Below are 15898 nucleotides of genomic sequence, written 5' to 3' on the forward strand. Positions count from 1 at the left end.
TTTGGTCCTCCCTCTGTCCCTCTCTAGAGAGAGACAACTGGTCTGTGAGGATTTCTCAACCTCTCTTTTGACACCTGTCATTTGTGAGAAACAAAAGTCTCATACCCTCTCTGAATGTTGTTTGAAATGTCAAAAAAAACAAAAAACAAAAAACAGCTATATTAACTAAACACCAGTAAATGTTAGATAAAATGGTGGGGCTAAAAGAGATGACAGCTATTGTATGATCTTGTAACAAGGAGGAAGATAGGTCTTCCTTGTATATTTATAACAATACTCTTTTTAAGTATTCTATTTTTGCTTTTTTTTTTTTTTTTTTTTACTTAGATTCCATTGCACTGATTTATCTTGCCCTTTTCAGTGGAATAATCAATGAAAAAAATACCTAGCATTGGAGCGCCTGGTTGGCTCAGTGGGTTAAGCCTCTGCCTTCGGCTTGGGTCGTGATCCCTGGGTCCTGGGATCGAGCCCCACATCGGGCTCTCTGCTCTGCAGGGAGCCTGCTTCGCCCTCTCTCTCTCTGCCTGCCTCTCTGCCTACTTGTGATCTCTGTCAAATAAATAAATAAAATCTTTAAAACACCTAGCATCGTGCCTGGCATCAATGAAGCATTCAAAAAATACTAGTTTCTACCCATCTCATCACCTGATTTCTTTCATCCATTAAACACTCTTTTTGGTACTTGGGGAAAATTCATCAGCAAAAAAGACAATAAAATATCTTGTCCTTGTAGGAGTTAGATTACAATAGAGGAGACAAATAAACAGCAAAAAAAAGTATAAATAATAAAATATATTTGTACTTTTAAGTGGGTATAAAGAAGAGTAAGGGGGACCAGGCATGCCACAGAGATGGCTGAAGGAAAGGGGGCTGCATTTTCAAATGTCATCCTTAGACTAGGCCTAATGACAAAGGGAACAGGTGAGCAACGTCTCTCGAAGGGGCTGAGAAAATGGGCCGCAGGGACGCCTGAAGGAAAAGCACTGCAGGCCAAGGGAACAGCAGCTGCAAACATACCTGTGCTGGTTGAAAACCTCCAAGGGGCCATTGTGATTGGAGAGCAGAGGGTTAGGGGAAGAGTCGTGTGATGCATGATTGGAAAAGCATCAGGGAAGCCAGGTCATTGGGGCTCTCTAGGTCTTAGGATCTCTCAGGAGCTTTGAAATGGGAAACCACTGAGAGTTTGGAGCAGAGTAGTGACATCATCTGACATACATTTTTAAAGGGTCACCAGGGGCTACTGTGTTGAGAAGAGACTATAGGCCCAAGACAGAAGCGGAGAAATAAGTAGGAGGCTCTCTAGTGGCAGTGGGGTGGCAAGGGGTGGTTGGGTTGATGATCTGTTTGAAGGCAGAGTCAAGAGGCAGTCCTGACAGTGCAGAGGTAGAGAGGTAAGTGGCATTGAGAATGACTCCAAGGCTTCTGATGTCAGCAACTGGGGAAATGGAGACTTGACAGAAATTTGTGGGTCTTCTCCATAGATTTGGGACAGATGAGGAGTAGAGTAAGTATATTCTGGGAAAGAGAGGAGATCAAGAGTTTGAACATTTAGAATTTTAGAATTCTATTATACAACCAACTGGTGGTGAAAGGGGGCAGTTGGATCTGTGATTGGAGTGTGAGGAAGAGATCAGGGCTGGAGATATACATTGGAATTTGTCAGCATTACAGGACACTGACCAAGATCACCAAACAAAATGTAAATAAGAAATGTGCAAGATCTGGGCCCAGGGGATGTTCCAATGTTACAAGACTGAGGAGAAGGAGATGACCCAGAGAAGCAGACCGAGAAGAAATGAAAAGTGAGGTAGAAGAAGATACATTGGAGCCAAGTAAAGACAAGACATCAAGAACCCCTCAGCCAGTTTTTAATCTTAGCAACTGTTATTCTTCCATGATTCCAACTTATTCCTTTACTACAATGCATGATCTCCTTTCATTCTGCTTTTATTGCTTTCTGTCCATTTATTGTGTTTTTCCTTTTTCCTCCTGCTCTGCTCTCTTTCTACCCATAGTTTCATGCCCACGTGTTAAAACTACAGTGAAAAAGGAAAAAAAAAAAAAAGAACACACAAAAACCAACGGCTACATACTCAAAATATGAGCATCTACTCAAAATAGGTATTGATTTAAATGAAATAATCTTGATGTAATTTTGATTTTGATTTAAATAAAATAACCACATTTAATTAAAATAACCTACTTGAAAAAAGCAATCAGCAGGTTCACCATGATGATATATTGCACGAAGAGGTAGACAGCTTGGAGGAACGGAGTAAGAAAAGAACCAGGAGGGCAAGATGGTTGGCTTGCACAAACTACAAATAAAGAATTTAAAAGAACGAGAGATACGGTGAATCACAGTCCTATGGGTCCACAGAAATACTTAGCACATTAACTTAGCAGAATATCACCAATTTTTGACATCTGCACGATGCAGATGAATGTTTTCCAGGTTTTTTTGTTTTTGTAGTCTACCTACAAAGGTTTGATTTCGGCATGAGGGCAAAACCCCCTACCTACCATCTATATCTGAAGCATAGACTTCTCCGTAAATCATCCAGTACGGTTCAAACACAATGTCTCGAGCAAGGCTCCAAGATGGAAGCTGCTTTGGTGAAAGGATGGCCTTGCGTGCCACTCCGAAGCTCAGCAGGACGATGGCCATCAGGATCACAATGTAGAACATGTTTGCTGTCTGCAAAAGAGCAAGGCACAACCCGAATTTTACCGCAGACTTGAAATTTAAAACAAACACTAGCAGCATTCGTAATTATACCTCCCCAATAAGAAGACTGTCTAGTCACTGAGCACAGTGCCCCAGGCCGTGAAGAGCTGGGCTTCCTCTGGCTAAATCATCTCCTTCTCTCTGTATGTATGTTGCATGTTCATGGGGTCTACAGGAAAATGTTAACTGTGCTGAGGGTAAAGAATCTGTGCTTAAACAAAAAATAGGGAGTATTCAAATTAGTCAAATGAGTCCTGATCCTGAGGACGGTCTTCGGCAGTTGGTGAGAGTCTGAGAAATTGATCAGGTCGGGTTCATTCCACTTACAAATGTACATCAACTCAATCCATTTGTTCACTGTAGCAGAGACAATTATGCCATGGGGATTCCATGAGCTCCTCCGCAATTCTTAGCCTGCCTTCCATGAAGCTGGGACCACATGACTTACCTAGCCGATGGCCTGTGGAGTGACAGGAAGTTATTTTACTTCCTGTCCAGAACAATTCAAAGCTGTTAGACTTTCTCCATCCTTCTCATTCCCCACCATAGGAAACCTTGGAAGCCACATGCAGACGTGGCTCCATCCCAAGATGGAAGATTCTGGATCCCTGAGCTATAGGGTAGAGGTCAGCCCCCATGAACACTCATTAAACTTTGCATTAGGGAGAAATAAACTTGTGCTAAGTCACTAAGATGTATTAGTTAGCTCAGTATAGCCCATCTGATAAAAACCAGGGTCACCAAGACCAGAGAAAACACTGCTGTCTGAAAGTGTTAAGAAAAAGTCTGTCTTTGGAGTCCTGGAGGCTCTCCCTTTTCTGTTCTCCTTTGTTTTCATACTACCCTTCTTTCTCCAGAACTCGCCCCTTCCCTGCCAGTGAGTATTCCAGGAAGAAGAGCCAAAGACGATCTGGAAGTACTGTGCTTCCCAGAGGGTGGGTCTCAGGCCCCGTACGGAGCCCGCTGGAGAAGCCTAACCCGGCCGCACAGAGCCGGGCAGTCCAGATTTGAATCCTGACTCCCCTACTAATGCCCTTGGGGGATTTGTTTCCTCTCCATTTCCTTATATGCAAAATGTGGATAATAATAGTACCTATCTCATAAAAGTCATTTTGAAGATTAAATGAGTTAATAGGTACAAAGTACTTAGAACAGGGTGTGGCCCATAATATGGACTATTTAAGAGTCAGCCAGAGGTGAGCAGATAAAGATAGAAATTGATATTTTAGCAGAAAATATTAATGGTGATAGCCTCACACAAATCTCACCCTTGAGAATTACTATGCTTAGAGACAAATTTGATTCAATCATATTATCTGGCCCCTACCCCAAAAGCTAATAAGCAGAGTATCCAAATCAACCGACCAATATACTCTCCAAGGACATTTGTTAAATAGGAGTTTGTGGTTATAAAGAAAGCAGAGACGAAATGAGCTGGATGTCTGTGCTTCTATGAATAATTCTAAAAGTTAAACTGTTGGATGCGAACCATGAAAGAACCATTACAAAGGACTCCAGAATATACAAGCAGACCATACTCACCATTTTTGCAATCATGGTCACATACGGACCTACATGTTGATTCACAGCAAAGAAGTCCAGGAGCCGTGAGAACCAGAATATGATGTCTATGCAGTAGATGAGTCTTCCAGCTGTGTGCAAAGGAGGGTCGCCCCACCGAAGGCCGAAACCAACTGAAAATAGGCCAATAGCCACAGTTTCTATTATGTTCCAGTACTCACCAATCCATACCTTCACCTTTTGAGTAAACTTCCCAGGTTCTGAAATACAGACCTAAAAGAAGATAGAAAGGGGGAAATTTAAAGAATGGGGCATAACCCAAGAGACTCACAATAATGTTCTTTGGTCCATCGACTGCTCCCTTAAAGAGTAATTTGAATCCCACCAAACCTTAGATCACTTAGATATTTTATACTTGATCTTAGCCAAAGGCCGAGACACGATCACTTAGATATTTTAAAGACTTCAGTGATCCTTGGGTAATGAATTATTAAAACAATTCTGTAAGTGTGTTTTAATGTCATTGCTAGTGTGAACCAGCTATTTGAGAAACAAACCAGAAGTCCAAAAAATAAATAAATAAAGTTTTTCCTAGCTTTCATTAATCCTAAGCTAACACAGAGGACCAGAAAGACATTTTAAAACTCAATATTACAGCAGAGCTATATACCTACAATTCTATCATTGTGAGGGATAGCCAAGTGCAGAGGAACCTGGTTTGAAATGAAGAAATCTTGCAATCTGGTCCTGCTCCTGCTACTTAGTGAGTTGCTGAGAAATTGCTAAGAAGGTCCTAGTAGAAGGCACTACTAAGGAATTACCCCTGCAACAGAGTATCAAATTCAAATGTAAAATAATTAACTTTTTTCCCCTGGAGCATAAAAAAATGGTGGAATTCAGGTAATTGTTTTCTATTTCGGAATTGTTTTCTATAGACTCCACAATAGTAACTAGCCGGCGGTTTAGGTATAATTACCAAGAATCCATTTACTTGGTGTATAATGTTGGTCATATCAGCGCCAGGACAAAGTAAGTGTCTAAGTGCATAGACACAGAGATGCATACACACCGAGATACACAGACATCGATACGGAAAACAAAGTCCTAACTGCACTGTACGTAACTGATTGGATGCTAAGTTATTGGTTTTTTTAAGTGACTCATTTGCAAAACTAAAAATGAACATTTTGTTTTGTTTTTTTGGACTCCTTGCCTCAGGGATTTGCAGCTTCAATTTTCAAAGGTGTTAGTAAAATAATTCAAAAGCTATAAATGAACTCTTTACCTATTGCACAGCCTGGCCATTTCCGTGCCTCGTGTGAAATGGAGCTGACAACGGGCAAGTGATTGTAGGCTACACAAGTCAATCTCATTTAAAAAAAAATTAAAAAAGCTTCTGGGAAATCAACAATTAGATAGCGTCACTCTGAGACTGATAAAAACATAAGGACATCTTTAAAAATAACTGCTTTCAAGGAACAGCAACCAGCCAAGTGTATGGCAAGGAGTAAGGGTTGAGCTCAGAGATGTTCCCCTGAATACCCTTCCTGTAGCAAGCAAATTAGAATTAGCATTGCCTGTCTCACCCCTACTCTTGACCCATCTGCCCGTTTTCATTATGAGCCCCAAACACCTCCTTGCAGAGGTGAAGACAAAGGTAGAAGGCGTGACTCACCTCCCTGACTTTCTCAATGGCATTGGTGAAGATATAAATGATAACGAGCCACTCTTGCACGGTGGGCTGGGGCTGCATTTCCACCAACACAGTGTAAGTAAACAGCATGAGGAACGCCAAATATGCCATCTAGGAGAGGGACACACATTCCCTGGACGTAAGTGAGAGTCATAACGGAGAATGCCAAGCAGAGACAAACAGCCAGGCAGAAACACACAGGAACGTCAACGTCATAACATGGCACTGTAACTGGGACTGCCCCCCAATGATCGATAAGCTGGTTTCAAGGAAGGCAGAACAATCTCTAGTTTCTGTCCCAGAATTCAAAGGAAGGAATGAAGGTCATTGTTCCCAAATGCATGGAAGGGGGCACTGTCTCTTCTTGTTGGCTCCTGACCGGAATTTCCAGAATCCTGCACATGCCAGCATGCCAAGAAGTCAGGAGAGAACCACACACTTTTCCCTCCATCTAAGCATAGAAAACATGTATCCCAAGCACACCAATGAGCAGTATCCATAGGTGCCTATTTTCAAATGTCATAAATTGTGACATTTACTTTTTGTTGGGAGTTGTTTTCTTTTTAATTTTATTTTTTTTCATTTATTTGAGAGAGAGCGAGCATGAGAGAGAGTACAAGAGGGAGGAGGAGCAGAGGGACAGACAGACACCCCACCAAGCAGGGAGCCCAATTCGGGGCTCGATCCCAGGACTCATGACCTGAGCTGAAGGCAGACAACGAGCCAACTGGGCCACCCAGATGCCCCTTCTGGGAGCTTTATTTTATGTGATTAAAACATACTGGTCAGTGGGAAAGTACTGTCCAACTGTGAGTCCTTGTAATTAAAAGACTGTTGGCATTTGTATCTTCAGCACTCAGCCTAACACATGGTAGACATTCCAGAAATGCATGTTTAATTACTAACTGTTCATATTAAACCTAGATTTCCAAGATCTTCAAAGAATTAAGGCACGGTAAGCACACACATATATATACATTGTGATGAATAGCTTTGCAATCTTATCTCAAGTCTTATTTTCTTAAAATATATTCCCAGAAGTAGAATCGCTGGGCATACGCACTTAAAACCACGACACATATTACTCAACTGTCCACCAAAAAGGCTTTACCAATTTCCACAAAAACCAGCAATGCATGAGACAGGGCAGTTCTTTAAATAGCCTCAGATGAATCAAAGCGCCAGATTAATAGAGAGAATGTGTGTGTGTGTTCATTCTCAACAAGGTGAATCATTATTTTAAACGGAATCCCTATTTCTGAGATCTTTTTGAGCTCTCCCTAAGTTTGGTACATTATCCTCTCAGTACAGTTCTACATAGAGAATGGCTAAAACCACTTGTTAACTACACAGCCGGGAAACCATATATCCAACAGGCAGTGCCTGGGACAGGCATGAGGCATGATGGGTAACGCTGCCTCTGAGATAAAGAACCTGCTAGAAAAGCATAGAAGAAAGTTAAATTCTATTAATTCTATATGTCTCTAGGCTTATGCCTCAAAGTCTAAGCATGTTTGATGACTGCTTAGACACATAATTAAATAAATTTGTTCTGTCAAACAGTTTCTTTTCTTTTTCTTTTTTTTTTTTTCATTTTTCTCTTTGGCTTTACAGTGGCCGGATACTAAACCACCACAAATATTGGTAATATTGTTCCCGACACTTGATTTCTTTCCATTAAGATCCCAACATGTTTACATTTTTTGCTTCCTCACCATCACATATAGAACAAGACACTGCTTCAGTAAAGCACACACATCATAACACAGCAACGTGATAGCCAAGACGAAAACGCCAGTGCTCCCTGCCATTATGGTGGGCAGACCTGGCTGGCTAATTGGTTCCCTTTGTTAACTCTTTGTTGTTGTTATTCTATTTTCTGAGCTTTACTCCTGTCTCTAAGAGTTCATCAGCTGGGGGTGCCTCAGTGGCTCAGTCAGTTAAGCATCTGGCTCTTGGATCCGGCACAGGTCCCGTGCAGGTCCTAATCTCAGGGTCGTGAGATCAAGCTCTGTGTCAGGCTCCCCACTCAGGAGTCTCTTTGGACATTCTCTGCCTCTGCCCTTTCCCTGGCTTGTGTATTCTTCTTTTCTCTCTGTCAAATAAATAAATAGTTCTTTAAAAAAAAAAAAACAAAAAAAAAACACTTTTTTTTTAAAAATAAGAGTTCATCAGCTGGAAATTTCTATGGACATAAATACTTGAATATTCTTTTCCCAATGATGTGACTACAGTTAAAAATCTCTTGAAGCTACTATCAGAGTCTTTGGAATATTTTGTTGCATATTCACAAAAATGGTGAAACTTCATCGTTTGAAGGAATATTTGACTTTTGAAAACAGAGCTATGTGCGTATTTAGTAAGTATATGCAACAAATGTTTGGATGGGCGAGTAAATATTTTGAAATACAACACATTTAGAGAAATGTCCTTTTATAATCACACTTCAAATGTTTTAGAAATACAATCTTGGCCATGAGAAATTTAAAGTATATATAAGCATTAGAAAAATGCTCTTAAATAAATGTGAAAAGCACTTACCACATTTAAAGTGCTGTTAATGATTTCTCTGTATCACTATAATCAATATTAGATATAGTATTTGTTCATAAATTTAACTTCTACAATTTTATTGTCCTCCAAAAGGTGGGGGGGATAGTGTCAGAGGATAAAATAAAATTTTATTGTCCTCTGTATATTTATAGTCCTATGTTATTGAAGACAAAAAGCAAACACTTTGCATTTTTCCTGTCTATATTTCACATTGTTTCTAAAAAAGAGAAAAATCAATTCATCTGCTGATTTCTTTGCCCAAGATGAGAAAAGAATCCACCCCACCATTTAATTCTACGACCACTTTCATTAACTGGTTGTTCCACAAAGTTTTAAGCACTCAGTCCCAGCAGAGCTAACGGGAAGCACTCAGGAAAGAAGAAAACTCTTGTTCTTTCATTCCCATAGTGGGAGAGATCGGCTCTAACCTTTCCTCACCTTCCTCCAATCTTCTTTGCTAACCCCTTTTTCATTTTCGGGTTTTTTTTTTTTTTTTCTCACTGAATTTCTACATTTTCTCACAAGTTGACAAAACCAGGCATATTATTGCCAAAATCATCATTGACTACTGGCCAGCATGAAGTCTATATTTAATTGCTACACTGAGACCAACCGTATAAAACCAGAACTTGACAATTGGAGCACTGTAGAACTCATAGATTTTCCTGGTCCATGGAAGGCTTTGGGGATCGCTCTTTAAATCAAAGTGCTGATTTTCATCTGGTTTCTCATCGGGGCCTCTTTCCAAATCATAGTCTTTCTGCAAAATAAATAAATATTTATTGTTAGAGCCTTAAGTAAAATACTAACATTTGCAAATATCCAAAATATATAATCTATATGAAGATAATAAATATATTGGGAATTAACTGGGCACCCACCTGCCAAATTAGAATCTTAGTCTCGGAAGAAAGAAAACTGTGTATTGTATAAACCTTTGACTTTGCGATAAGGAGCACAGGCTTCTCTGAAATGCGAGCTAAGTCTCCAATTACAAAACCTAGTCAAACTAAGGATAGTTCCAAGGATTTAAAAATGGTCCCCATTCCTGTTCTGCTTAGTCTCCTTTATTGGTATTTTAGAAGCTAAAAATATCATAAAACCCCCATGAAATCATTAACAGATAATACAATTATTTCCGTAATAGAGGAGGACAAAATGGACATCCGTCAATGATCCAGTTTCCAATTCCCAGGAAAGTTGGGCACAGCATTACTTTCAGAATTCTAGCTTTGATAGCAGAGGTGCTTTGCCTGAAGTTATGGACTCTTGGAGCTTCCAGAGTTCCTTGAACCTCCTGAGACTATATACAAGTATTTGTGTTGTACACATATTCTGCTAGGGGTGTGTGTGTCAGTCCAAAGAGGTTAACCCTTGTCTGTGATGAGCAGTAAGCATCTCTGTGGCAGACAAGTGGCTGTGTAATGCCCTATGGGTGTGCACAGAGAAGAGCCTTTTATAAAGCCAGGGTGGGGCGGGGGGGAGAACTGAAAAAAAAAATCACCTGTAGCCCAGTTGCTTTTGGGAAAAGGGAATTTAGGGACGGTAAAAGAGAAGCAAAAGAGATGTCACCCTACTTTATGGAGCTCGGTGTGGTTCTAATTTTTAAACAGGAAATGCACTACTTGTGTGATTTGAAAAAATACTAAATGAAAACACAGCAATGTTTTCTGATGCTTCTTAGAGGAGTCCATTTCTTCGACCCATCCACAAAAGATGTCCATCTAGTGTCACACCTGCAAGACTGGTATGATTTTACATGCCAAGAAATCAATCAATGTTGCTTGAATTGTCCATAACGCTGATCAAATGGAATTTGGGGGGTCTCAGGCATCAGGACGGCCTGACTGACTGCTGTCATTCACTTCATTTTGGGCAGTGAAATTGGCACCGTGACCTCCAAGTGTAGGAACTGACCTGGTTCTTAACAGGTCTGAACCTGTCTAGACTTAAAATAGCTCACAGCCAATAAGAAAAGTCATCATTTACTGTGATTTTAATGACATCAGTACCACTTCAAAAAGACCCCAGAAAGCAATTTCAGTAATGACTATGTAATTAAATAACTTTTTTTTTTTTTCTAGGAGTTTCTCATTAGGTATTCTTTACCCTTGACAGTTTGGTATGGATTATAAAGTCCTAATTGAGCTTCTCTCTCAGCTGAACTCCAAGACACCAACTACCATGATGAAGACAATGTAAGAATATAAATTCAGATTCAGAACGTCCTCCTCCTCGCCCCACCTTAGAAGAAGGTAAACAAAAATATTTCACTTAACTAGCTTTTATTCTACTCAAATCTCAATATAATCAATCAAACTCTCTTTCTTTCTCTCTCCCTTCCCTCCTCTCTGCCTTCCTCTCCCCTACCCTTCTCCCCTCTCCCCATCCTCTCCCTCTCCTCTTTCTCTAACAGGAATCTGATCAGCAGGCACACAGAATAAAATTACAACTACAACAACAATCAACTCTACTGCAATTCATACCTATTTTCCATTGTTAACACTATCGTCATTTCCACTTAATGACGTTCTGATAAAATAGCTTATTGTTCAACTTTAGAAAATATTTTTTGCACTGTGGTTTATCAACATGTCTAAGACTAAACTTGTCTTTCTCCTTCGAAAGCTGATCCTTTTCCAATCACCCCCATATCCCTTCAAGATGGCCTTGTTTTTAACCATTAGCCTCTCAGTCATATTTGCTATCTCCCTTTTACCCATGCCCCGCATTCAAGTGTTACCTGATTCTTCGCTAAGAGCTCTCTTTTCCTCTCTATGCCCATTGCTACTAACTCTGGTCAAAGCCCTTAATCCTTCTCATTTGGACGGTTTTGTCAGCTGATGCTCTCTCTGCTTTCAGCCTATCTTCCTGCTACGTCATCCTATTCATTGGAGACAGAATAATTCTCCTAATGGTCAGATCATCCTGTTACTCTTGTCATGTGCATCCCTGGATCTCCAATACCTACGGAAAAAACACCACATTCCTTCATAGCATATACAGGAGTCTCCATGATCTAGCCTCAATCTACCTTCCCAGCCATACCTGCAAATATTCCCTCCTTGTCCCATATCCACTACAACCTAGACTCAAATCGAACCATAGAACTTACAGTGCTTGATAACATGCCTTGCATTTCCTACTTGTACCCCTACTTACTGTCTGTCTCCCCAAGGAAATGCTATTTCCACACATTGTCAAGCCCCAGCTTATCCACCACCTCGTGCATGAAGCTGCCACCAGTCTGTAATCCTCACTGACCCCAAGTGAGAAGAATCTTCTTCTTCTTCCCCGAGTTAAGCCATTCTGCCATCTTGCTATAAGAAAGCTCAAGTCATCAAAAGTCACGTTTTCAAAGGGCTAGCAGCTAGAGAGATTGAAAGTTCACACAGCAAAGTTCTTTTGCCTGTAGAAGCTTCAGCAAGGACTTTTATAAAACTTCATGAGGCAGATGCAGAAGTTGACTCTATCCAGCTTCAGGACAATGGCCTTCCTTCTCCATTACCACCCACGATGACCACAGGGCCAAAGCACCAAGACCCACTCAAAGAACATCTCCATTTCCCCTGTCTTCATTTTGCTTCCAAAATATCTAACACAAATTGTGTTCCTCAACTAATCACACGTATCATCTTTAACCAGGAATGTGAAATCTTCCACGTCCCATCTAATGTTGATGCCACCCACACTCTGCTTAGCAATGTTCCAAACAGAGCAGGTAATCAAAAACTACTGCTCTGATTAAATTCAAAGGCAAAAGAACATTGTTGTTGTGATTATAATTCATAACAGAGCAGGTTTGGGGCACTTTTTAATAAAAGTTCTAAACTGAATAATGCTGAGGTATCAAGGATATCCTCTCTGGTTATAAGCTCTGTGGTGGCAAGAGTCACGTCTGCCTTAGTTACTGCAGTGTCCCAGAACACTGAATCTTGTCTGCAAGCACATGAGCAGTGGCCATTAAATAGTCAATGAATTAATAAATCAATATGGCCATGTCCCAGCCATCCAGATGGGCAATGTCATAAAAAGGACCACTACACTACAGCCAAAGTTTAATTTTTCAGGAACCTGTGAGAACTTACATTTTTTAATGTTAAAAGCATGTTAATTGCCATTTAAGGAAGGACTTTCTTCTCTACAAGTTTCCCTTTAAGAACAACTACTTAGGGGAATGTTCCAGCCATTTACAAGGACTTAAGTGTTCATGAGAGCTTATCTTTCCGTGAACCTTATAGGTGCCAAAAGTGAAGTAACATCCACTTGCAAACCACTATTTGCTACCAACTGCCAACATATTTACGTATTTGTTTATAGATAGATAGGTAGGCATATAAGCAACTCTCTCCATTTTTCATTTCAACTAACTAAATGTGAACACATAAATAAGCAAAATCAAACAAAATATCCCACATATAAAGATTTCATTTTATTTCTAAAGATGTTAAGTCAACACTACATTTCTTATCCTTCCTTAAAGAAATTTTGAAGTGGTCTAAAGCTTATTAACCAGATCATTTAGCCAGAACAATCACAATTGTAACCACCGGATTGCCCAGCTTTGTAAGATAATTGCTCACACATTCCACAGAGGTGAAAATGTACCGGTCATCTCTTGTATTCCGAGAACCCCAGATTGAACCATCGGGCTTAGTAAAGTGAGGATGGAAGGAAGCAGGGGAGGGTAAAGGAGAGGAATCCCCAGGCAGGCGCAATGGTCAAAATATTTAACAACTGATCTGGTAGAGGCATTAACCAATCAGAATGGATCCTCACCCCATCACAACAGATGTCAGCCAAACTAATGATTACCTATAATTACTTATTTTTCATTTAATACCTATTGAGTGCATTTTTAAAAGCTTTTATTTACTTGACAGAGAGAGAGAGAGATCACAAGTAGGCAGAGCAGCAGGCAGAGAGAGAGAGTGGGGGAAGCAGGTTCCCTGCTGAGCAGAGAGCCCGATGCGGGGCTCGATCCCAGGACCCTGAGATCATGACCTGAGCTGAAGGCAGCGGCTTAACCCACTGAGCCATCCAGGTGCCCCAATACTTACTGAGTGCATTTTTAAATATTGTAACAAATACTTCACAAGTGCAAAAGCATATCCAACAATATGCTAGAGAAAGATGCCTCATTCAAGCACTGAATGCTAAGGAAGACAGTCACTGTACCTACACTAATACGTTTGTAAGTAATGATCTAAGCTGAGAAATAAAATGCAAAAAATACATGCACAGACAGCATCCTAGAGACTCTCAGTGAAGAAAGGTTGCAAGAGAAGTAGCTCAAATTACTCAGGAAAACATATACATCTAAGAACTCAAGTAAAATTATTTGGTCACTGGATATAACAAATGAAAAGAAAAATCATGGAGTAGGACAGCGAAGGCAATGCAAAACCTAAACCTGAAGGATATGAGGCATTCTTCATTATAACTTTCTTTTTTCTTTTTTTTTTCTTTTTTTTTTTTAAAGAAAGGGAGGGAAGTGGGGGAGGGGCTGAGGGACAGAGAATCTCTTAGACCATGCCCAGTGTGGAGCCTGATGCAGGGCGGATCTCACAGGCTGAGGTCATGACCTGAATCGAAATCAAGAGTCTGACACTTAACCAACTGAGCCAGTGAGGCGCTCCTCTTCATTGTCCCGTTAGAGAAATAGTGACTCTATTTATTCTACTAGTTACAAAGGAAAATAAAAAGTTAAGCACCTGCCAAGATATAATAAAGATATTCTTTCCCAAAGAACAGGATATTTTGCTTAATCATATATGGGGGGTAAATTAAATGTATCATACATGCTATACCCAATCATAGATAATATGATTAAGACCGCTAAATACATTGTTTAATAAACGAGCTTTGTGCATGTGTGTGTTTGGGTGCAGTCAACACCATGAAAACCACATTCATTAGGATACTGTACTAACCATAGAAGCACTTTCTTTCGCGCCGGGGTTCTGGTCGCCATAATACCACGCAAACTGGAAGTCCTGCAACTGGGGAACATGCGACATCTCTGCTCTGCTTTTAAATTCCAACGACAAAATGGTGGGTGGAAAAAGAAGACTTATGATGATCTTTAAAAGAAAAAGCAAGATAAGTAGGAGGGATTATAAAACAAGGCACAAGTAGTAGTCAAATCACCAAATGAAGATTTTGATGTACATAAAGCCCCAGACCTATCCCTACATCAGTTGATACCCCGATTCTGTAGATATTTTTTGACTCAATTCCAAATCTAGCAGTGTCTCCCCCAGAAAGTCATAAATGCAAGCGTATGTGTATAGGGAAGTCCATTGCAGGGTTATGTGTAATAGCAAAAACATCTATCAACCTACATATCTATCTATATAGAGGGCTAGCTGGTGGGGGACAACCTAACGGTGGAATATTATGCAATCATTAAAAAGATAAAAATCACTTCTCAGTGTAATGAAGAGATCCAAGTTATATTGTTAAATGAATAAAAGCAAGTTATATAATATATATAGTGCGATCCCATTATTGTACAAAAAGAAAATTAAAAATTAGAAAAGATATGTTCATAAATATATATACATTTAAAGGTTTAAAAATATGTATACCACACTGTTATTATTTATCCCCGGGGCGGTGCAGTGAGAAATATTATTTTTCAAAGAACATAAGCAGATTGCCTTCATAATTCTTTAAAGCAATTAAGTAATTATTATCCCATAAAATACATTAAAGCTTATTCATATTATAAAATCAAGAATATAAAAACATATTGTCACTTTGTTAAATTTATCTCACAGCCTACACACTTATTTTTTTTAAGATTTTATTTATTTATTTCTGTGAGAGAGAGAGAAAGAGTGTGTGTGTGTGTGTGTGTGTCCACAAGCAGGGAAGGGGGGTGCACAGAGGGAGAAGCAGATTCCCTGCTAAACAGGAAGCCGGACGCAGGTCTCAATCCCAGGACACTGGGATCATGACCTGAGCCAAAGGCAGATGTTTAACTAATGCAACTTAAATAAAAATATTTATTTTCTTTGCCAGTAAAACCCAAGGAAGGTATAGATCTGTAATTTTTCATTCTATTACTATCATTCATGAATTTATTTATAGGCTATTCAAAGGAATATTTATATTCAACCTGTGTGGCCTTTCAGAGTAAATAGTTCAGGAGATTGACTAAATGTTATAAAAATCAACTTGTTGCATACTACCTCTTTCAAGCTAAATTAGGCCTTGGTATTCTGGGATTCTGAATAAAAACAAGATTCACCCTAACGGTCTACCATACATGAGGAAATAAACTGAAGTCTTATCTTTGTCAACTTCCATTGCTGAAATGACCTTTTGTTTTGTTTTAAAGCCTGATCTCCTGTGAAGTTTTTCGGGACATCCCAGTTCTTTTTTTTTTTTTTTTTTTT

At 39.7% G+C, this 15898-nt stretch overlaps 1 protein-coding gene across 1 annotated transcript in view; it reads right to left on the reverse strand.

Moving 5' to 3' along the window:
* The window catches only part of LOC111153633 (transient receptor potential cation channel subfamily M member 6), a 160518-nt gene that overhangs the window by 49159 nt on the left and 95461 nt on the right, over positions 1–15898 (reverse strand). Inside the window, exons 18-23 of the mRNA XM_022512777.1 lie at positions 14429–14578; positions 9109–9255; positions 5925–6053; positions 4271–4522; positions 2524–2698; positions 2204–2318 (exon numbers count right to left, since the gene is read on the reverse strand). Coding sequence (XP_022368485.1) covers positions 2204–2318; positions 2524–2698; positions 4271–4522; positions 5925–6053; positions 9109–9255; positions 14429–14578 — 968 coding nt within the window. The remainder of the gene's footprint in view (positions 1–2203; positions 2319–2523; positions 2699–4270; positions 4523–5924; positions 6054–9108; positions 9256–14428; positions 14579–15898) is intronic.

The sequence above is a fragment of the Enhydra lutris genome, unplaced genomic scaffold (assembly GCF_002288905.1).
Source record: "Enhydra lutris kenyoni isolate GAN:26980312 unplaced genomic scaffold, ASM228890v2 scaffoldscaffold33, whole genome shotgun sequence".
Taxonomy (NCBI): domain Eukaryota; kingdom Metazoa; phylum Chordata; class Mammalia; order Carnivora; family Mustelidae; genus Enhydra; species Enhydra lutris.